Source organism: Protopterus annectens, chromosome 1.part1 (genome assembly GCF_019279795.1).
Source record: "Protopterus annectens isolate FY-2018-M chromosome 1.part1, PAN1.0, whole genome shotgun sequence".
NCBI lineage: Eukaryota > Metazoa > Chordata > Ceratodontiformes > Protopteridae > Protopterus > Protopterus annectens.
In genome coordinates this window covers 1,570,239,759-1,570,264,808 of record NC_056726.1, presented here as the reverse complement: position 1 = coordinate 1,570,264,808, position 25,050 = coordinate 1,570,239,759, and the positions used below count along the sequence as shown (strand labels likewise).

Below are 25,050 nucleotides of genomic sequence, written 5' to 3'. Positions count from 1 at the left end.
CCCTGATCCATTGCCATGCTGACCCTCTTATAGAAATCTACCAGGTTAAGTAGGCAAGACCTTCCTTTGACAAAGCCAAATTGGGTGGTCATCTCCATGATAATTCATTCTATGGTACTGCATATTAGACTAGTCAGACTGATGGGTCTGGAGTTTCCAGGGTCAGTTGTTGGACCACTCTTGTGGAGACAGATAACTGTTGCAGTCCTCTATTCACATGGTATGTTGTCTGTTTTGAGTCTGTAGTTGAAAAGTGACTCAAGTGGCCCTGATACGTCATGTTCAAGCTATTTAGGATGCAACTCGGGATTTTGTTGGGGTCCACTGAGGATGTGTTTTGGTCTCAGTGAATGCCACCATGACCTGTACCTTGCATATAGCTGGGAGAGTTATACTTGTAGGGATACATAGAGGGGTCGGGGGGGATTAGGGGGTGAAGTTAGAACTGAATTTGTCAGCCAACATATTTGCTATGTCACCAAGAAAATCATCGCACAAGCAGTATGCAGGCAATAAGAGCCAGTGAGCCCTTAAATAATCCAATGTGTGCTTTAAATCAAGCCGACACATCCAATTCAGTACAAGGATGCTTTCTTTATTCAAACAAACAAGTAGGTATAAGCTGTGTGTTACCTTTAAGATTTTGGACATAGCTATTGAAGGCCTTGTTGTTGTCCTTAGCTCAAGAGACTATCCTGATCTCGTAACAGGCCTTAGTGGACCTAATTAATCCTTTTAGTTTCCTGTTTAATTTAATCAGTGAGCTATTGTCATGACGAGAGTTGCTTTTTCTGATTTTGTCTGTGGCTTTTTTCCTTATGTTATATACCCTTTTGAAGTTAGGATTCCACTAGTGTGTTTGTTTTGGTCTTACTTCTGTCAGGTACAGCAGCCTCTATGCAGCCATTTACATGCTTGTACAGAGTTTTGGTGAACAATTTCACATAGGCTGTTCATAGGTTCATAGGTAGGTACTAAGCTATCTGCCCAAGGGCATTTATAAGCCTAGCCAGAATGTGTTGGCTTTCGCCTCCCTTTTTAAATTAGTTTCCTGAGCCTCTGTCTAGCAGGGCCATTGAGGTGATCTCCGGGGTGAATTTACGATTTCCCATCCACTTGTCAAGATTTCTCTTGAAGAATGTTAGTGAGGTGCTCTGCCTAACATAAACTGGGATTCTATTCCAGAGTGAGGGAAGTCTTTGGGACAGGAATCTATCCCTCCAGCATGTCCTGTTTATTGTTGTGTTGAGGTTTAATTCACTGGAGCATGTGGCTCTCAGAGATTTGGTTTTCTTGAGGTGGAACATGTCCATTAATTCCGGGTTGGACATGGCCTTATACGTCAGGCAGAGATCACCTCTGAGCAGGCGGTAAGCAACTGAGTAGAGCTGGAGTTTCTTTAGTCAAGCTGCATAGGCCATCTGTTTGAGGCCCATGATCCTCTTGGTGAGGTACTTCTGTGGCTTTTCCAGCTGTTGCAGGTGTCGAGTAAGGTACATTCCAAATTGAGCATTGTACTCTATTATGGGCCTCTCTTGATCTAGATATGAACCCTTTCATGATTAGGTGGGCTACATTGAAGGAATTTCTAACCACTTTGGCAATGTGGCTATCAAAGGAGAGGTTGCTATCTACCTGGGTCCCCAGGTCCCTAATTACATCTTCCATACTTAGTGGATTACCACCTATGTGATAATTCGTGGGCACTTTGTTTTTCTCAAAGGGGATGACTATGCATTTTTTAGCATTTAGCTTGAGGCCATGGTTCTGACACCAGGTCTCTGCTTCTGTGAGACCCTTCTGGAGGATGTCTGTGTCAGCCGGAGAGTCTATTATGGCCCCCAGTTTGCAGTCATCTGCGAACTTGGCTAGCCATAGTCCTCCCATGCTTGCTTATACCTCGGAGAAGTATATACCAAACAGGAGGGGTCCCAGGACCAAGCCCTGTGGGATGCCACTTGTGACTGGTTTAGAGTCGGACATGGCACCCACAACTCTGACCATGTGTGGTCTATCCATGAGCCAGTTGGCAACCCATCTCATGATATAGGGGTTAATGTTCAAGCTGGTGAGTTTATCTATGATGCCAGAGTGGGGAATGGTGTCGAAGATCTTAGCGAGGTCCAGGTAGGCAGTGTGGACTACCTTTCCTTCATCTATGGCCTTGGTAACTGTTTCAAAGAAGTCAATTAGGTTTAGGAGGCATGATCTGCCTTTAACAAAGCCGAATTGGGTAGGGTCCAGTGCCTGGAGGTTCCCAATGTCTCTGTTTATGAGATCCATGATGATTCGCTCCATAGCCTTGCAGACCAGGCTAGACAGGCTTATAGGGCAATAGTTCCCAGGTTCTGTTGTGGCACCACCTTTGTGGAGCGGGATGACTGTAGCTCTTTGGGTACATAGTCTGTGGTAAGGCTGAGTTCGAACAGTGAATTTAGGTGATGGTTTAGTTCATTTTGGAGCTCGTGTAAGACGCAGCCTGGGATATCATCCAGTCCCACTGATGCTGTGTTTTTAGCTTTGGAGAGGGCTGTTTTTACCTGCTTGTCTGTGATGTCTGGGGCTCTGCATTCTTCTGGGATGGACACGGGCCCTTTTGCGGGTGAGGGGGGGGTAATATTTGCACTGAACCTGTCAGCCAGGATGTTGGCAATGTCAGTTGGTTCAGTGTCTTTTTTGCCATTTTGTACTAGCTCAGAGCATATCTGAGAGTTTCCACCTAGATTCTTGGCATTGCTAAAGAAGGCTTTGTGATTATCTTTAGAGTCTTTTGCAATTTTTCTTTCAAAACTGGCCTTGGATGATTTTATGAGGGATCATAGTTTCTTGCTGATATTGATCAGTGATGCCTTTCCTTTTTGGAATTTTGCTCTATCATCTAATAGTTTCCTCCTTTTGTTGTATAGTTTATTTATGGCTGGGGACCACCAAACTGGTTTCCTCTTTTTGGAGAAGTGAGTCTTGGTTTTGCTTGGGATGGCTCAATCCATGTATTCCTGTAGGTGCTCATAGAATGCATTTGTAAAGGATTCTGCTGTTTGGGCAGCATTATCCTTTAGCAAGGGGGCTTGGAAACTTTCCACCTCGGTCTTGAGAAGTGAGAAGTTGGCTTTTGAAAAGTTTTCCACAGTGGTTTCCTTGACCGGGGGTGGGGACAGGATGTGGATGTCCAGTGTGATTAGTTTATGATCTGATCTTACCAGCGAGGGGTTTACCTCTGGTGTGGAGCACTGATTCCCCCATGTTGGTGATGATCAGGTCCAATATGTTATCATCTCTTGTGGGCATAGTGACCAGCTATTCCAGGGCATTTGAATTTATAAACTCTAGGAAGTGTTGGGGAAAGGAGTTTGTATTTGATTAGTTATCCCAGTCAATGTTTGAGTAGTTGAAATCTCCCAATATCATGGTGTTTGTTAGGACCTTTATATTTTCCAATGTTCTCAGGAATGCTGAGTGGGGGTCCTGAGACAAGGTAGGTGATCTTTAGCAAGCTATGATCTGAAAAACAGCTTTGCCCTCCGTTAATTGCACATGGATGGTATCTGAGGCCATGTGCTGTGCTACTAACCTGGAGGTGTGGGTATCCTTTATGAAAATGGATACACCCCCTCCTTTTGTATTTTGGTCTGGGTTATAAGGCCGAACGTTATGGTATGAGTTGTAGTCTGGTAGTGCTGGGGTGCTCTCTGGAGCCTTAAACCAGGTTTCTGTTACTGCACAGATATCGATTTTCTCCATGCTGAGGAGTGCCTCGAGTGCGTGCATTTTGAGGTTGAGACTTCTGGCATTGAGTAGCATTACCCTCAGTTTTTGGTTACTTGTGTTGTTTAGGGAGGTGGGTTTGTCTTTTGAGCCTTGCCTAAAAAAGACACTATGGGGGTGGCAAGAGCCTTGGCCAGTATTTGAAAGCCTAAGGGCGACAGGTGCAAGCCATCTCTGGTGAAGCAGCGTGGCTTGTCGAGCATGTCGTTCCAGGCTGGCAGACACTAGATCCCCTTTGAATGACACCAGAACCTTAGCCAATTGTTAAAACTGATAATTTTATCTTTGTATTGTGGCATCATTCTTGGTGAGGGCAAGATGCTACTCAGGGTCAGGGTCATACCGGCCTGGGCTACATGATCAGAGAGCTCCTCTATGTCTCTTTTCATGTAGTTCAGGGAGGTATGTCTCAGGTCATTCACACCAACATGTACAATGACAGAGTCATATTTGTACTTGTTTTGGAGTGACCTGAATGCTTGTGTTATGTGTCGGATCCTGGCACCCGACAGGCAGCTTACAGTAACCTTCTCCTATTACTAGTGTATTGGGTGCGTTGTTAAGCATTAAGGGCTGTGGTTGCATGGCACACTGACTCTGTGAAGTATGTGATACATGGTTGTTGTTTGAGGGTGGAGGTTGCTTGGATGTCTGCTTTAGAGGTCTCTGCTGCTTAGGCAGATTTTTATTTAGAGCCTCCGAGTATGTTTTCGTGTATTTATGTGTATTGTTTGCTGGTGCATATATGACTGGTGTATGTGAGACTGGAAGTGTGGTGCAAGTGTTTCCCTTCTCCTCCTGACTGGCTGTTAAAGCCTTGGGTTGAGAGATCTTGGCCACCAGCTTGGCTGTATAGTTGCATCTCTCACATACATTTGTGTTTGATGGAAGAAGGAGAGGGTTGTCTGTGTACATAAGGCAATTGTAACATTGCCTCAAGATTCCCAGATTCACCAGCTGGACTGAAGAGTATACCTGAAACTGCCCTTTGGACATGCCTGTATGTGTAAATGAACTGTTTTACTGAGGTGAAGTGCTTTATTGTTGTGAACTCATAGCTTCCTTAAGAATAATTCCTAACTGCTACAGGTTTAGTTTGGTTTCCAAGTTGAATTTTATTTCAAAGAATACAGCTTTGTGATCCAACCTCACCAGTGAGAATATGACACAGTGGAGTGCAGTGCTCTCCCATACTGGTGAGTATGAGGTCCAGTATGTTTGAACATCTGGTTGGAGAGCGCACAATCTGGTCAAGTGTATTTGTGTTAATAAATGTTGCGCCCATGAACTGGAGGCAGCATTTGTTTCCCAGTCTATACAAGGATAGTTAAAGTCGCCCAAGAAAAGGGTATTTGGTTGGATGGTGAGTGCCTCCATTAGGTACTGGTATGAGTTATGGGATTCTTGGGGCATAGAGGGTGACCTATAGCTTGCCAGGATGTGGCAGGGGACTTTATCTATGGTGATTTGCATGTGGATGAACCCCAGGACATTATCCCGTTTAACCATCCTAGAGGTATATTTATTGCTAATGTAGATCAAAGCACCACTACCTTTAGTCCCTGTTTGTGCAGCTGATGATCTAAATGTGTGGAAGGCACTGAATCCTTACACTGCCGGAGTACGTTTTGCAGCATTAAACCATGACTCTGTAACGGCACAGATGTCTACATTCTCCAGAGTGAGGAGAGTTTCTACAGTATGGAGCTTCTTGTTAAGGGTTCTAGCATTCAGCAGTAACACCTTTAGGTTTCTTTGAGTTTTATTTACTAAGTCAGTAGGTTTATCATTTTGGCATTGCCTAAAAGAGGCTCTAAGGGGGTGAATAAAGTTTTAGCTGATATCCAGTAGCCCAGGGGGGACAGGTACAGACCACCCTTGGCAAAGCAACATGGTCTGTCAACCATGTCCTCTCATGCTGATAGATATTGAATACTCCTGTAATGACACCAGAAACATAGCCAATTATTACAATTAATAATTTTTTGTTCATAATGTGGCATCGTCCTTGGTGAAGGTAGAATTCTGTTTAATGCAAGACACATACTTGCATTGAATGACACATATTCAGAGAGATCCATAGTGTCTTTCTTTATACAGTCCAGTGAGGTACATCGCAGGTTATTTACACTCACATGGACTATGATAAAATCATACTAGTACGTGCGGTGCAGTAACTTGAGTGTGTGCATAACTTGGATCTTAGCTGTTATCTTCTCCTTGTCCAGTATGTCGAGTGGGGCATCTGTATGTTATACAATGGAGTCCCCTATGACAAGAGTCCAGGGTAAAGTGTTTGCTTGCCTTATGGGCTTTGTTCTTGAGGTCCATAGGGTGATGGTGTATGTCTGGTGCTTGGTGTTGTTTTTGGTGAGTGCTTTAGAGATTGCTGAGGATAGGCATTGCCATTAGTAAGCGTTGAAGGTCTTTGAGGCTTGGTAAAGTTGCTTTTTAGTGCCTCAACATAAGATGATCTGTGTGTGTGTGTGTGTGTGTGTGTGTGTGTGTGTGTGGTTGGCAGTATATGTGGCAGATATAGTTTGTATGTTCTTGACAATCTTGTTTGTAAGCAAGACTTGTGCCTAAAGGAAATTGTTACATCTCTTGCATACTGTGTTAATTTCTTTAAGGATTAAATGGTTGTCTATGAACATGAGACACCTGCTACATTGTCTCAGGATGCACATATCTACCAAGATGACTGCAGAGACATTTGGAAATTGTATATGCATACTGCCCAGACCTGAATTAGGGTGGGAAATTAGGGTTTAAGAACTGGGTTATACAGAAGTCTCCTGGGGTGATTTCTAGGGTTAAGAGCAAAAGTTAGATAGTGCTAAGATAACAATATTAGTGTCGTTAGATGCGCAAGGTAGTGGCTCTAAGTTTAACTATGCGCAATGCCTCAGTAAGTTACAGGTTACATTCCTATTACTAGTTTTATAGGTAAACTTTACTGTCCAAGCATTTGCATCTGTAGAGAGCATTGCCAACTGCCTCTGTATGGTGATTAGCTCTGCCCAAATGCTCCTAATTTATAGCAACTAAAAATAAACTGAAATCTAACTCCCAAGCCTTCTGGCCAATAAACAACTATAGTATGAGCTCTTCTGGAGTGCTTCCCAACTCAGAATGACCAGGCAAACACCTTCTGACACATGATGGATGATCTGGCCCTTTTAATGTAAAAACACAGGCATCCTCAAGTGCAACATAACAACAAAACAACTTATTATCTGGCTAGATCACCTTACATCAAGACAATTTAAATGTAAACAGTTCACTTAACTACACTTAAAGTAAGAGGCAATTTTTCTGGCAGAAAATAAACGGAATGCTCTAAAATGCAGATTAAAACAGTAGCAATCACTTAAACAAGTGCAAAGTGAAAAAAAATCAAATAAAGTAGCTTATCCTTGCCTGGATGGCACAGGATATGTAAAAGAAATACTTCACAATCACAGGCGTTATTATACTTAAACCTAAATAAACAATTAATTCAACAATTTTAAGGTTTTATATGCTATGCCATTGAGTGCTTTGAAGACTTCCCAAAATTAAACGTGTCGCTTATTCAATGATACACACACTTTTTAAGTAATAATATAGTCTTCAAGATGCATTGTTTATACGTACAACTTACCACTTACTCTACAGATTTCCCTTATGAGGTCCTCAAGACCTGAAAAGAATGAAGTGAAGATGCGTTAATGTCTGTGATAGTTTTAATGAGGTAAACATGAAAACAGCACCACAATTTGCAAATTCTGTCAAATTACTATGCATACTTTTATTCAGCACCATAAAATATATCACTAGGTATCAACCATGTCCGACATCTTAAAATGTTAGCAGTAATAATTGCAGCACAGTCAGAGCCTCACTATTAGCAGCAGCCTGCATTATGTTTTATCATTTTATACACAGTGTGACAATTCAAATATCTGTGTGAATGATGGGTATACGTTAGCATTAAAGCCGGTTTGATTAATATACTATAGGGCTGGGTGACATTGTGAAAGAGTTAGACCAGATAATACAATAAAAAGTAACTGGAAAAGAGCATTCTGATTTTTATCTCATTTCTAAAATGACTAAGGGTGATTAAGCAACAAGGTATGATGATAAGGATTTGCTAATGCTCTGGCATAATACCCTCTGGGATCATAGAGGTATAATATAACTTGAGTCATAGCTTTGTGGTGTGACAATAATTTCAAAGCTGCTGACACAAATTAATTCATTCTTTCATCTTATTCTGTTGATATTAAGCTGCATCAGATAGCTCTTAGCAGAAATATACACAAGGTTGGGGCTATACCCTGATAGGCACAGTATATACATTAAGTGGGATTGTAAGAGTTTGCCAAGATAATCTTGTTATTGAGTCCAGGTTTTGTCATTCAGTTTCACACAGCTGCAAAGAACTGTTTGGCAGTGTAAAATTCATAGAAGGTACTTGTGTCCCGCATTAAAAACTAAGCCTTTCATCAACATTACCTTGAATCGGGTTTCCATATTTGCTCCACTTTTGCCAAGACAAACCTTAGATATGCCAGTATCAATCACTGTACAATGCATGCAACATTTCAGGATATACGTGTGATGGGGACGATGCAAAACTGTACAGAATTTAAGCAGTTTTCAGAAATGAGATAGACACACTTAGAAGCTTGATAAAGGCGTGAGCTGAGTAAAATATAAAATAATACTTTTTAGAGAGAGTGAGAGAGAGAGAGAGAGAAACATTTGTGAATACATGGAAAAGGTTTTCCAGGGAGTTGGTTAGGGGAAATCATTGAAAAGGATGCAGACTATAGATTGCTACAATTAACTGTAGAACAAGTGGACAGTGTGTGGGCAGATTAGGTAATGTTTGGCAGGTTAGGTGTTCCCTCTTTGTTGCTGTGCTTCTGTTTCATTATGAAACACAAACTGCTGACAGCCTCAGTTTCATAGCCATTGTGATACTTATTACTGCATACCTAGAAGTTACCTCAATAGGTAACAATTGCCGTGTAAGTTCCTGGTATACTTTATAGTACATGTTGAGGACAATTAACATGAGAAATGAGTCATGCTGAGAAGAAACACTACAGATTAATTAAAGGACGGCACTTCAGTAGACAAACATTGCCAATCATCAACCACAGAACTGTAGGTCAGACCTTGTTTTGTAACAGTCTCTTTTGTATTTCAGTATTTCAGTTTTTTAAGAATTTATAACATCCAAGAAACATTGCCTTTTCTCTATTTCTATCTTTAATCTACATTTCAAGCAGTCATCTTTAAAGTATTATGACCTCTTTCAATACATATACTGCTTGACACACAAGTTCAACAATCGTGAGGCATTTTTTTGTTTAATTTTTATTATATTTCATGAGCTGAACTAGTTTTATTACATCAGCTCATACTTTAATCATTTCCGTGTGTTGCAATCCACTGAACCACATGCGTTACTCATTCTTTTTTTTTCATCCTTTCTTCCTTCTGATTTAAATCAGTATGAATTAATAAGAATATTATTTATTTATTTATTTGCTTATTTAAGATGATTTGCTAAGAATACAGTCAGTTTTGCAAGACGTGATCTTAAACTACAATACTCAAAATGCATAGCCACAGGAAAAAAGGAAGCTTTAAAGTATAAAGGGAGATAACTATTATGAGCAGTTTATATGATATAGCCATACCTTTGCCAGTCAAATTAAGTTCACTGACGTCTTCTCCTCTGGCATCCGAAACAGTTGCTTTATATACACCCTCTGTATTCTTTGTAAACTAGGGAGAAAAAATGTAAACATTACTTACTTAACTGTATCATAACCTCACTGCATAATTCTTTTTTCTGTGGCTGCACATATTTTATTTGCAAATATGTTCAGCTCATCAACTTTATTATTTCTAGGTGAATGTATGAGTCACGTTAGTAGTTTTTATATTGTAAAAGATCCACAAGGAATGGAAAGCCATAGCCTTAACAATGAAAGTTGTGTGTTCATATGAGAAAATATGTGTATCTGTATGTACATATGTGACACTGAGTTTATATGTGAGAGCTGCAAATACTTAAAACTGGAGGTAAACTAGTGTCATGGTTGTTAGAAACTACAGACCCCCCCCCCCCAGCAGCACAGCACAAACACATAAATGCTGAGGTACTAAAACCTCCCTACCTAAGCCTTAACGGCCTTCTAGGTACTATATCATTACACTCAAACCTTAGCAGCTTACAAATACTTCACCTACAGTCCCCATGACACCCATGAGGTGGCAGGTTAGTATAATGGTTAAGGTATTTACCTTACAAACACAAGGTGCAGGGTTTGATTCTCACATGGGGTAATTGGCTAGGCTTAAAATGTCCCACAAGGGCAGTTAGCCTAGTACTAATCTAAGAACGTATGACAGTACCCCCTATTAGCACCATAATGATGGCTCACTCAGTTGGTATGCCCATACCCTATAGGCCATTAGGAGCTACCACTTCAAATAACAATGACTTAGTCATAAGTGACTCACCAGTGAGGCATACAGATGCACCACTCACCAGGCTGAGCAAAGATAGAGTAATGGTGAGCTACCTCTCAGATGCCAGAATTCACAATATCACTAGGGCACTCAAATCTATTGCATACAGTATGGTCACTGCTCATGCAAGTGTGAATGACTGGCTTCACACCCCCCTTGGAACATATGAAGACAGACTTGGTTGACCAGCAGGACACCAGTTCTGAGTATATATTGCCATTACAAAAGAATGATCCACAACACAAACTGAAGATAATTTATTTCAGCAACTTGGTCAGTTACAAGTGTCATTTCAGGGGACGATTATGAGTGTTATCCTGGTAGGAGATAATTAACTGCCCTAACTACTTCTTTAGGGATATTAGGCACATCTCTCCACAGGGCTGCTGCATATTGGGGAAGATATTTTCTGCTTCCATATTGTCTTTTGTTAGGCAAAGTCAGTCTTTGACATCTGACAACCTAGCATATCCAAATCAAGCCTACACCAATATGGCACTGCTTAATGCCAGAACCCTAAGTAAAAAGTTGCCAGCCCTCAAAGCCTTGCCAACTCTTGAAAACATATAACATTTGTGTGGTTATGGAAACAAGATCTCAACATAGTGACAACAAAAGCATGGCAGTGTCAGTGGTGCAACAGATAGCACACTTGCCTGTGGTGCAGAAGGCTGTGAGTTCTATTTCAGCACCAGGTAGATCAATAGCTGACACTGCACTGCAGCATAAGGGGGTACTGCACTCCTGAGAGTGTTGTCCTTTTTTTGAGATGTTAAACCAAGGCCCCATCTCTTGAGTTGGTGGTGAATGTAAAAGATCCCATGGCACTTACTGAAAAGAGTAGGGGAAGTTACCCAGTGCCTTTGGCAATTTTCCATTAGCAGTATAAATGCCATTTTGGGTCCCCACTGAAGAGAGGTCACTGGCTTAGTGAGATTAACCTGGTCAGCAAAGGAAAAAAAAAAGACCCTCCTTCAACACTTGGTTTTACTGCCTACCACTCCTTTAGCACCTCATATAAGGACGACCCTGTCACTGGTGAGGGTTTGTCAGTTTTTGTTCATAATCTCAGCATCTCACATCTACTAGCATCTGGAATTCATACATATCTTGGTAACCACAGGTACATCCACCTTTCATACTGTGGCAAACTACCAAACCCCTAGCCTGACACCTGTAGCCCATGTAGACTGTGTTATTTATTTATTTAGTAGTTATTTTTTTCCACATATTAGCCAGGGTCAAACACTGATCACAATGGATCATTTTCAGGTCAGCATAGAGCCCTTAACAAACTGGAATTCCTAACTCTAACTACTGAACCAAACACAATCAACATGGGGGATTTCAGGTATCCATCCATAGATGTGTAGACTATACCATAAAAATATGCACAGCAGTTTCTGGGTATCATCAATGTTTGCTCTCTAGATGAATTAGTGTCTGTGCTTACTAAGGACCCAAATCTTGTAGAGCTGGTTTTCAAAATATTGTACCATTACATATCAGAACCATAATTATCACCTCACTGGTCAAATCTGGCCACTGTGCCATAGTATTCTCTACAACATTCCAGCCAGTGATCCCCTGAGATCCCACTGTCTTCAGAGATTTCTCAAAGGCAGACGTCCTACTGCCATCTACCAGTTTTATGAAATTCAATAGCTGGCCACCTCATGAATACCCCATAGCTAATAGTACCACATTTGTTACTGATTTTTTGCTCCCATCTTGGGTTCTGCATTGAATACTCTGTCCCTATTCACTGTAAATATAATGACAAGTTCAGAAACAAAAACACCTGATGGAATCCCAACAATAACAAACTCTACAACAAGAGGTGAAACAACTCCTCTGATCACACCATTCTTAAAGCAATCTCAGAACAGTAAACAAGTTAGTAAGGAAGAAAATCAGACCTAGCAAAGCCATGTATGAGTTTGATATTGCTACCATTTCCACAGATAAGTACAAAGACTTTATCACTTACAGTAAGAATATCAGAAACATCACTTAGCATTTGGTAGTGAGTTAATATCTGATGGCATCATCTACTCAGACCAAAAAGATTTTGGGAATATTCTTGCAGACAAATCCATGGCAATCTCTGCCTGCCCTACAAGGGGGCAAAAGACCCTGAGCTTCTTGACCTTCTATGTGTTCATAAAGGTTCAAACACCATGAATACGAACTCCGGGGACCTTAATCTATACTGTAATATAAACAGGACCTGCTGCAAGACAGATATCTTTCACAAAGGATCCATTACCTATTGAATAAACTCCCACTCTATATCAAACAAAGCAGATCTCTTCCTCTCAACTATTCTGATTTATACAATAAGATGGGGAACCCATGAGTCAGACCCCTCAGTCCATTATGTACAGGGTTAGTACATAAATTGATACTTATTGTCTAGTTCTTTATCATCTCAGTGTCTGAGGGAGGACGATCAAGTGATAATAAGTCTCATTTCAAATACATCTAAATTCCTCAAATTATCCATTTTAATCCCAAATTGTACAATATACAAATTTTCAGATTTAAGCAATGATGGTAAAATAATGGGGGTGATAATGGAGAACACTAGACTGAGACAGTGTTTTTTTGTGATGTTTGAAATGTTACAGCAGAAGTGTAGTTTTGCATGTGTACTGCTGTCCTAACATTTTAAATCATGGTCACTGGTGTTCTCTATTATCACCATGTAAACATTTAAAATACTTATTCTTTAAAATATAATGTTGCTCTATAGTTGTTATGTGAATATTTATTAAGATTCTGGTGGCAATTTTAGATAGATAACAGAAATGATGCTTAAGAAATATATTTTTAGTAGTCAATTACTATTTTTCAGCTGTATGTGTGAAGTTTAATATTAATTATTGAATTAAAGAATGGTAACAATATTAAACAATATTAAGCAATATTATCTAAACAAATAAATATATAAACAACACTATTTGTAATTAATAGGTCTGTAATGGAGAACACTGAACTATATGACCATTATACAAAATGTAACAGAAGTCTAACAAGTTAAATAATTTTCTTTGTCACTTGTTGCATTAATCTGTTCCTCTTGATATTCCTTAATGTAAAGTAATATATTTTTAAATGCATCTTCTTTAGAGCTCCCATACCTTTCAAACCACATAAAGTGATCCCAGTATGAGGGAACCATTTCATACTTTGTGCACTTCATATGTTCTAGAAGTTTCTTTGCTCTTGACCAATATGCTTCCACATGATTATTATGAGTTCCTGCACTGGGATCAGCCAAGTTTTCACTGTGATTTACAGTTTTATGCATACATTTTGCCCAGTTAGGTTTGATATTTCACCATATGCTGCTAATGATTTGAATGAATTTCTGTGCCAGGTAAAATATGATTTTCAATTAATGCTAGAAGTATTGCAACATCCCTTTTTTCTATATATGAAATTACTCCAGTTTTGTTTTCAGCATCATACATACTGAAGACCCACTTCCCCTCTTCATTTATATACCTGTCTCTGTTGTATTGAATACTTAAAGACTCATCTATTCAACATTGTTTTAGTTCCACCAATCAAAATGGGATCCTTCAATAACATCACATACAAACTGATACCAACAAAAGTAGCATTAATCAATGAAATTGCTGTAACCAGCAATTGTAGTGTTGTACTTATCGAGAGACAGAAAGTCATAAAGACCAGGTTCTACAGGCAGAAATGAGAACAATGTGGAAGAAAGATACCCAAAAAGTTCCAATAGCAGTAGGCTCAACAAGACTATTAGAAATAACTTGCAATTATATTTAAATATTCTACCAATACATGTAAACCCATATGAACTGCAGGAGGGAGTGATTCTGGGTACACTATGGTTGTTGGGAAGAGCACTCTTTACAAACATTAAAGATTAAATCGGTACTAATCTCATGAACTCTAACACATCTTGTATTTTAAGTACCTGTCCATAGCATCACTGGCTTCCTGAAGTTTCTAGGGGAGCTTTCTATGTGGCCCATAAATGGCCAGTGTGTGCCCGATGAAGGTTCCTATGAGTATCATCAAACTTCTTCCTGACCCTAATCTTGGCCGGCCTCTCAAAGTATTTTAAGTATAGTATAGTATATTAGAAACCCAAAACATTTGTACAAATTAAAAAAGAGATTTTTCTGTTTATGATGCATAATCTATAATAAGGGAGGTCTTAATAAGATTGTCAGATGTAGTTCAGGGCCGGATTAAGGTGGGTGCTATTGATGCTGCAGCATTAGGCCCATTCCTGAAATAGGCCCAGATGAAAACAGATGAGAATTTTCCGGAAGCTGAACAGTTTTCCTTTGCTATATTAACCTCAAAATAATTCTTAGAATGAAATTGTAGTCCGACTTTCGGACGCCTATACACAGCATTACTTATTATACAGTTACTATTATTCTTTGTGCTGTGACATAACTATAATGTTGTTATATTTATTGTTAACGAAGATTTCAAGTTAATGCTATCAATTTTACGTTAAACAGTTTACTTTGTGATATCTTTTGTACTGTTTCGCGCACGCTTGCTATGGTGTCTCAACTCAGTGGATGGGATAAAGCGAAAAAGAAAAGGAAAGAAGCAGCAGAACAAGAAAAGCTTTTGGCGAAAATTCCAAAATTGAGTTCATACTTCAGAGTATGAGCAACTTCGTCTCAATCGTCTGCGTCGGATGTGATTGCAAGTTTGAGTGCTCTTGAAGATCAGCCCAAGCAAGATGAACCTGTGGAGGCAAGAGAGAATAAAAAGTGAGAAAGTTCAGCAGATTGAGAGAAGAGGTGAAAGGAGACGCTATCGCTGAAGCACTAGCGCCGACACTGGAGGCTTTCACCAATGATTTGGGACAGTGGGGTGAAATCGACGCTGATACTCGAGAATATTGGGCCAAGAAAGGTCCAAAAGAATGCCAACACACTGAATTGAAGTTTGAAGAGAGTGCCAGACGATACCCAGGCAAGTTGTCCCAACGTCGATGCACAAAGTCCTTCTTCGTGCATACGCATCCACTCAAGGCAAAAAACCCTGTAGACAATGGTTGTGCTACTCGCCTTTGACAGGGAAGGTGTTCTGCTTTGCATGCAAGTTGTTCAGCGGCAGTGCTGTTCAAGCGACCAAGTTAATTTCTGGCGGTTTTGACAACTGGAGGGCAGGTGAATCCAGAATAAAAATGCATGAAAGCAGCGATGGTCATCGCCAGGCTATGTTGTCCTTTGCGAGCCGACAGAGGGAGGTTGATCATTTCGACTACCTAGCCACCAAACAGGTTGAGGAAGAACGGTGTTACTGGTGCCAGATTCTGAAGTGGCTCATCGACGTTCTGATATTCCTAGCTGAGCGTGGCCTTGCTATAAGGGGCGCAGATGAGATCATAGGTTCCGCTCATAATGGTAACTACCTTGGCATCATTGAGCTGTTGGCGGTGTATGATACTCTGCTGGCTAGCCATATTAGAAAGTATGTGAACCATGGGAAAGGTCACGTTTCCTATTTGTCATCCACAATTTGCGAGGAACTGGTGAAGCTCATGGGACAAAAGGTGCAGGACACCATCCTGAAAGAAGCGAAGGAGGCGAACTATTTCTCTTTCTCGATTGACTCGACACTTGATGTATCAAGCCTCAATCAGCTAAAGATTGTTATCCGGTATGTTCTGCCATCAGGTCCAGTTGAACGGTTCCTGACATTCATGCCTATGATGATGAGACACACGACGGAGCAGATGGCTAGCATACTTCTGAACTTTCTGAAGGAAAAAGGCTTGGATATTGCTAACTGCAGAGGCCATTCGTATGACAATGCGTCAAACATGTCAGGACGGTACAATGGTGTCCAGGCAATTGTGAAGCGAGAATGTAAATACGCCACTTTTATTCCATGCTGCAACCACAGCCTAAACCTGGTAGGAGATCAGGCTGTTGAAAGCTGCGGTGGCTGTACCAGTTTTTTCGATTTATTCAATGGACTATATGTATTCCTGTCTGACTCAACATATTGCTGGCAGTGACTAAAGAATCGCTGCACGCTGACGCTCAAGAGTTTGCCTGGAACCCGATGGTGTGAACGTGCAGATGCTGTCAAAGTGCTGGTAGAAGGGTGGAAGAGCATTCAGAAAGTCCTGCATGAGCTTGCAGCAGATAAGGAGCAGAAGGCAGATATGAGAAATCAGGTTGTGGGATTTTTGCGCAGGATGGACGAACTTGAGACAGCAGTTATGGCGACTGCCTGGAATGATATCCTTGGCCATCTCAACAGTACGAGCATTAGCCTCCAAGATCTTACAGTCAGCCTGAATATGGTAACTGGATTGATGGCATCACTGGTTGACATGGTTCAGTTTGCATGGGACAGATTTGACTTGTATGAGCAGATGGCGACCGAAAAAGTTAAACACGGCGAATACAAGGCTGAGCAGCATCGAGGCCGTAAGCGAAAGCGAAAGCGAATGCCTGATGAAGGAGCTGCAAACAAAGCAGACCTCAGCCCAAGGGAAACGTTCAAAACTCATACGTATTTGGTCATGACTGACAGTCTGTTAGCTGAAATGGAAAAGTGGATGAAGGCGTATGACGATATTTGTAAAACATTCGGATTTCTCTTGGAGCTAACGTCATTGAGCATTGAGCAGATCGAGGACAAAGCTAAGAATCTCGTTTCCTCATATCCAGATGACTTGGAAGACACATTGGTGGCTGAGCTGATACAGTTTGCTGCATTTATGTGCACTCAGAAACCGGTGACTGTGAACGAATCAGCAGAACTTACCATGCACAAGCTTTTGTCATCGTTTAATTTTTCTCAGACATTTCCAAAAGTCGAGATTGGGTTGCGCATCTATCTGTGCATGATAGTGTCCAATGCCTCCGGCAAGCAAAGCTTCTCAAAGTTGGGAATAGTCAAAGGAGAGCTGCGGTCTTCAATGGAGAAGGAAAGACTAAGCATGCTGGCGCTTATGAGCATTGAACATGAGCTGCTGCGCAGCCTTGACTTCACTGACATGATCAAAGAATTTGCGCTTGCTAAGGCTCGAAAAACAGCAATATAAGTAAGCAGCAATAGCGCAGTAGTAAGAGTGACAATATGCCTAGGTAGGCTAGGTTAAGTTGATCTGGTTTAGCCTTTTCTGCATTAAGTGCACTTTTCAGACAACTGCTACTGAATGTTAATGTTACATAGCTTGATGTTAATCTTGAGTTGTTACCATAATACGTTGACATGTCGTTATTATTATTCATGTTCAATAAAGGCTGGCTGATTGCGTCGTAAGCAATTAAGGCTTCTTGGTCAGTCTGAGTGCACATGCACAGTGAGTGTTGAATGCACATGCACCAATCCCGAGAAAGAATAGGCCCTTTTTGCGCGGCAGCATCAGGCCCAATTTGGTCTTAATCCGGCCTTGCAACTAGTTATTAAGACCATCTGCTCTACGTGAAGTAACTTGTGGAGGATTGTGCTTTATCTATTTCTTAACAATAAAGTAAATAGCATATAATCATGTTTTAGCATTGAAATGGGAAGATAAGAACTCTGCAAAACCAGATCCAACAAACGAGGCTAGGAACACCAGCTGAACAACCAAAATTTATTACACTCAAAGTAAGCACTTTCATCTGGTAACCATAACCAGACTTCATCAGTCTGATGAAGTCTGGTCATGGTTACCAGACGAAAGCCAGTTACCAGATTTTACCAGATAAAAATAAATAAATAAATAAATACTTCTTTGATTCTAAGTATATTTTAAGTATTTTATATGCATCTCTTCAGCTTTGTATTTGCTTTTATCTATTCCTGTATAAGTTTTACAATATATTTGCCTGTTTAACTCCTTTGCTCGACTAGTTAAGACCAGTATACAGGCTTTGCTGTATTCTGGGCTGTGTGTAGTTCCTGTGTTGGCCATTGCCTTACTTGGATAGAAGGAAGTTTCTGAGCTCACCAGTGGGAGTGGGGAGCCTTGAGCAGCCTATCTGTCCCTGGGGGAAGTGATCTCAGCACTTGAGCTGTAATTCATTGGTTGCCTTGGACCATTTCTAGCTCTTTTCAAGTTCCCTGTATAAAAATCCGCCTCAGGGCGTTTTTTTTGGCTATATACCCAAGCAGAGCTCCACGTGGTCCTGCAGAGGGGTCCTGGCTACAGAGAACTGAAAGAAGCGACCACTTTCCTGATTTAAGTACTTTTTGGCTTTTTTATCTGCATTGTCCTCTCTGGCTTTCATTTAATAAGATACAACTGTTTTGTGTTTTTCTGCTGTATTCTAAAGTATCTGCACTTAAAAGTAGCATTTTGGTCGACTCTGGTCGAATATTACTGTTTTTTGCTAATTTAATTGCTGAGGCTGCTCACTAAAGTGTGCTAGCCTGTGTTAATCGATTTTACTGTTTGCCTAACTGCATTTCTGTGTTCTTTTCTAAAAAAACAAAAAACAAAAAAAAAAAAAAATACTCCTTGTTTTCCCGCCTTTGCTCGACTAGTTAAGACCAGTATACAGGCTTTGCTGTATTCTGGGCTGTGTGTAGTTCCTGTGTTGGCCATTGCCTTACTTGGATAGAAGGAAGTTTCTGAGCTCACCAGTGGGAGTGGGGAGCCTTGAGCAGCCTATCTGTCTTTGGGGGAAGTGATCTCAGCACTTCAGCTGTAATTCATTGGTTGCCTTGGACCATTTCTAGCTCTTTTCAAGTTCCCTGTATAAAAATCCGCCTCAGGGCGTTTTTTTGGCTATATACCCAAGCAGAGCTCCACGTGGTCCTGCAGAGGGGTCCTGGCTACAGAGAACTGAAAGAAGCGACCACTTTCCTGATTTAAGTACTTTTTGGCTTTTTTTATCTGCATTGTCCTCTCTGGCTTTCATTTAATAAGATACAACTGTTTTTGTGTTTTTCTGCTGTATTCTAAAGTATCTGCACTTAAAAGTAGCATTTTGGTCGACTCTGGTCGAATATTACTGTTTTTTTGCTAATTTAATTGCTGAGGCTGCTCACTAAAGTGTGCTAGCCTGTGTTAATCGATTTTACTGTTTGCCTAACTGCATTTCTGTGTTCTTTTCTAAAAAAACAAAAAACAAAAAAAAAAATACTCCTTGTTTTCCCGCCTTTGCTCGACTAGTTAAGACCAGTATACAGGCTTTGCTGTATTCTGGGCTGTGTGTAGTTCCTGTGTTGGCCATTGCCTTACTTGGATAGAAGGAAGTTTCTGAGCTCACCAGTGGGAGTGGGGAGCCTTGAGCAGCCTATCTGTCCCTGGGGGAAGTGATCTCAGCACTTGAGCTGTAATTCATTGGTTGCCTTGGACCATTTCTAGCTCTTTTCAAGTTCCCTGTATAAAAATCCGCCTCAGGGCGGTTTTTTTGGCTATATACCCAAGCAGAGCTCCACGTGGTCCTGCAGAGGGGTCCTGGCTACAGAGAACTGAAAGAAGCGACCACTTTCCTGATTTAAGTACTTTTTGGCTTTTTTTATCTGCATTGTCCTCTCTGGCTTTCATTTAATAAGATACAACTGTTTTGTGTTTTTCTGCTGTATTCTAAAGTATCTGCACTTAAAAGTAGCATTTTGGTCGACTCTGGTCGAATATTACTGTTTTTTGCTAATTTAATTGCTGAGGCTGCTCACTAAAGTGTGCTAGCCTGTGTTAATCGATTTTACTGTTTGCCTAACTGCATTTCTGTGTTCTTTTCTAAAAAAAAAAAAAAAAAAAATACTCCTTGTTTTCCCGCCTTTGCTCGACTAGTTAAGACCAGTATACAGGCTTTGCTGTATTCTGGGCTGTGTGTAGTTCCTGTGTTGGCCATTGCCTTACTTGGATAGAAGGAAGTTTCTGAGCTCACCAGTGGGAGTGGGGAGCCTTGAGCAGCCTATCTGTCCCTGGGGGAAGTGATCTCAGCACTTGAGCTGTAATTCATTGGTTGCCTTGGACCATTTCTAGCTCTTTTCAAGTTCCCTGTATAAAAATCCGCCTCAGGGCGTTTTGCACGTTTTTGCGTGGTCGGGCGCCTAGCGCAACAGCGGTTATACAGGTGTAAACTATTCTATACAGGTTTTAACTTTTTCTGGCTCCGCCAAGTCTGCTCTTCAATTTTTCCCTTAGAAGCTCTACTCAGTCTATCTAGCTGTATATATTAGCACTTGTTTTCGGAACTTCTATCCTTAGCAAGCACTCATAATAAAACCAAGCACTCTTACCCTAAAGTAAGCACCACAGGCATCCACTACCCCTGTGAATACCCACTTCCCTTAAAGGCACGACATTCCTTATAATATTCTAGTATGTCGAGTGGTAGACCACTAGCATCCTCTCTTGTTCAGCTGGTTAATCTGGGAATCTTAAGACAATGTTACAATTGTCTCATGTACACAGACAACCCTCTCCTCCTTCCTACTAACACATATACTTGTGAGAGATGCAACTATATAGCCAGACTGGAGGCTGAACTCTCTCAACTCAGGACTGGCAAGACCAGTCAGGAAGAGATGGTACCCACACCCAAAGCAAAACCAGTCACACATATAACCACCACCAATGCAAACCAAACACATAAAAACACAAAGACATACTCGGAGGCTCTTGTAAAAAACTTACCAAAACAACAGAGGCCTCCAAAGCAGACACCCAGAAATACACCCCCACAAAACACAACACCTACAACACATACCTCAAGCAACAGGTGTGTCACACAATCACAGCCCCTAAGGCAAAATACTATGCCAGAAACATTAGTAATAGGTGACTCTATAGTCAGACACACCGATGTTCCACTTACCAGGCTGAATAAGGAGAGGGTAATGGTGAGCTGCCTATCGGGGGCTAGGATCCGCCACATTACACACGCACTCAGGTCACTCCAAAGCAAGTACAAGTATGATTCAGTCATTGTCCATGCGGGTGTGAATGACCTGAGATGTACCTCCCTGGACTACATGAAAAGAGACATTGAGGAGCTCTCCGATTATGTAGCCCAGACTGGTATGACCCTGACCCTGAGCAGCATCCTGCCTTCGCCAAGAATGATGCCTCAGTACAAAGACAAAATGATCAGTTTTAACAATTGGCTTAATCACTGGTGTCATTCTAGGGGATCCAATGTCTGTCAGCCTGGGATGATATGCTGGACAAGCCACGTTGCTCAAGGGATGGCTTGCACCTGTCACCACTGGGCTTCGGATACTGGCCAAGGCTCTTGCCACCCCATAGTGCCTTTTTAGGCAATGCTCAAAGGACAAATCAACCTCCATAAAAAACAAAAATGGAAAAAAATTAAGGGTAATGCTGCTCAATGCCAGAAGTCTAAATCTCAAGATGCAGGCACTCAAGCACTTCTCAGTATGGAGAACATCGATGTCTGTGCAGTAACTGAAACCTGGTTCAAGGCTCCTGAGAGCACTCCAGCTACCAGGCTATACCTCATATCATGCGTTTCGCCTCAAGTTCCAGGCCGAACCACAAAGGAGGGGAGTGTCCATTTTCATAAAGGACACCTACACCTCTCGATTGGTGGCTACTCATGAAGCATCAGAAACCATACAAGTTTTACTCACCATAGGCAAAACTGCCATACAACTGGTCGCATGTTATAGAACACCCTCCCAATCCCAGGAATCCCATCAAGCATTCCTGAAAACACTGGAGGATATGAATGTCACACCAAACACCATCATATTGGGTGACTTCAATTACCCCAACATAGACTGGGCCCACTATTCTAGCCCTAACACCCTAGCTCAAAGATTCCTGGAATTCATAAACTCAAATGCTATGGAGCAACTGGTCACCTCTCCTACGAGGAGAGATAATATACTTGACCTGATTATCACAAACATGGGGTCCAAATGCTCCACCGGATATAAACCCCTCACTAGTAAGATCTGATCATAAACTGATCACGTTGGATGTACATATCCCACCCCACCCCCAGAACAAAAGACTACAGTGAAAAACTTTTCAAAAGCTGACTTTGCGCTCCTTAAGTCAGAAATGATATCCTTTAAGCCTACTGGGTTAATGGAAACCACATCCCAAAATGCTGAATCCTTCACAAAAGCCTTCTACGGACATCTCCAAGAATGCATGGATCAAGCAATCCCAACTAAAACCAAGACCCTCTCCACCAAGGGAAAACGCCCGGTTTGGTGGACCCGCTATAAACAAACTGTACAACAAAAGAAGGAAGCTACTGCAGGACAAAGCCAAATCCCACAAGGGAAAGGCTTCCCTGATCAGCACAAGTAAAAACTACGCTCTCTCATAAAAACATCTAAAGCAAACTTTGAGAAAAAGATTGCCAAGGATACCAAAGACAATCACAAAGCCTTCTTCAATTATGTCAGAACCTTGGGAGGAAATTCTCAGATATGCTCTGAACTAGTACACAATGACAAAAATTCACTGACCCTACTGACATTGCCAACATTCTGGCAGATAGGTTCAGTGCAAATTTCTCCCCTCCCTCACCCACTAAAGATGAAGTAACTATCCCTGCTGAATGTAACCTACCAGTCATCACAGACACACAGGTGAAATCAGCACTCAACAAGGCAAAAAACACAGCATCTATGGGACCCGATGGTATCCCCGGTTGCGTGTTACGTGAACTCCAAGATGAACTAAACCAGCCCCTAAGAACTCTATTCAATCTTAGCCTCACTACAGGATATGTACCTGAACACTGGCGCACAGCAACAGTGGTCCCACTCCACAAAGGGGGAAATTCTACTGACCCAGGTAACTACCGCCCCATAAGTTTGACCAGCCTGATCTGTAAGGCTATGGAAAGAATCATAATGGAACTCATAAATGGCGACATTGGGGATCTGCAGACCCTTGATCCCACACAGTTTGGTTTTGTAAAAGGCAGATCCTGCCTCTTAAACCTGGTTGACTTCTTTGAGACAGTCACTAGTGCCATCGATGAGGGCAAGGCTGTCCACACTGCCTATTTGGACTTAGCTAAGGCCTTTGACACAATACCACACTCTGGCATCATTGACAAGCTCAGCAGCCTAAATGTAAATGCATATGTCACAAGATGGGTAGCAAATTGGCTAAAAAACAGAACCCATAAGGTTAAAATTGCTGGAGCCATGTCAGACTCAAAACCCGTCACAAGTGGTGTCCCACAGGGCTCTGTCTTGGGTCCACTCCTATTCGGCATTTATTTCTCAGATGTGAAAGCAAATATGGAAGGATTATGGCTGACAAAGTTTGCAGATGACTGCAAACTGGGTGCCATAGTGGATTCACCTGCCGACACACACATCCTACAGAAAGGTCTCACTGAAACGGACAACTGGTGCCGGAATCATGGCCTCAAACTTAACGCCGAAAAATGTATAGTCATCCCCTTTGGGAAAAACAAAGTACCCACAAACTATCACGTAGACAATAACCCACTGAATACGGAAGATGTAATCACAGACCTGGGGACTCAAGTCGATAGTGACCTCTCCTTTGACAACCATGTTGCCAAAGTGGTCAGAAAGACATTCTACCTTGCCCATCTCATCATGAAGGGATTCTCATCCAGATCAAAGGAGGTCATTGTACCTCTATATTCCTCCCTTGTCAGGCCCATGATTGAATATAATGCTCCATTTGGGATGTATCTCACCCGGCACATGCAACAACTGGAAAGACCCCAGAAGTACCTCACCAAGAGGATCATAGGTCTAAAACATGTGCCGTATCCAGCTAGATTAAAGAAACTCCAGCTCTATTCAGTAGCATACCGCCTGCTCAGAGGTGATTTGTGCCTAACATACAGGGCCATGTCCAACCATTGAATTGATGGACATGCTCCATCTCAAAAAATCCAAATCCACCAGAACCACACGAGCTAAAGATTTCAACCTCTGCACAAATATGAATAGGACATGCTGGAGGGATAGATTCATAACACAGAGGTTACCCATACTCTGGAACAAAATCCCAGTTCACGTGAGACAGAGCCCTTCATTGGCACTGTTCAAGAAAAATCTCGATGCATGGATGGGAGATCGTAAGTTTACCCCGGGAGTGACCTCAGTGTCACTACTAGACAGAGGTATAGTTTACTAAATAATAGGGTTCCACATGTGTCACTACTAGAGAGGCGCAACTATATAGTATGGGGTGGCGTAAAGCCACATCACTGTTGGCTAGGCTTATAAATGCCCCCTGGGCAGATAGCCTAGTACACTACTATGAAACTATAAATAAAATAAATAATAAGCGGGGGCACATGGGACCTTATCCGGTTGTATCAAGTGAAGTACAAACCAAGGGGGAATGGTAAGAAAAAGGCAATGGATAGCTGACCAAACTATTAAATAGATGGGCATGCCCAGAAGCTACAAATATCTTATCAGTTCTAGAATAAGAATTATGCCTGAAGGAGTAATATGTATATCATGGGCAGGGCAAGTCAGGTGCTAAACAGGTGTACCATACCCTTTCTATCTACACAACTATGGATGTGTTGATCCAGAGCTGGTATTCTTAGTCTTCTGGTACCTGTGAGTCCACTTCTAAAGTGAACAGCACCATATTCCAGTCTCCAGTAGGGTGTAACACCTTCCTGGATATAAACCCAGCCCTTCATTATGGCTGAATAATCTGAACAAACAAACCAATGAAAAACTGTAGAAAACAAAAAACAATGCAAAGCGGAAAACTCGGTTTATACAGACCCAAATTTTATTGTTAGTGCTTTCGTTTAAACATTGGCAAACTTCTTCAGATCTCAAGAAGTT

At 41.4% G+C, this 25,050-nt stretch overlaps 1 protein-coding gene across 1 annotated transcript in view; it reads right to left on the bottom strand.

Moving 5' to 3' along the window:
- LOC122816536 (myomesin-3-like) overlaps positions 1-25,050 on the bottom strand; it is a 522,511-nt gene that overhangs the window by 138,130 nt on the left and 359,331 nt on the right. The window contains exons 16-17 of the mRNA XM_044089388.1: positions 9,462-9,549; positions 7,409-7,447 (exon numbers count right to left, since the gene is read on the bottom strand). Coding sequence (XP_043945323.1) covers positions 7,409-7,447; positions 9,462-9,549 — 127 coding nt within the window. The remainder of the gene's footprint in view (positions 1-7,408; positions 7,448-9,461; positions 9,550-25,050) is intronic.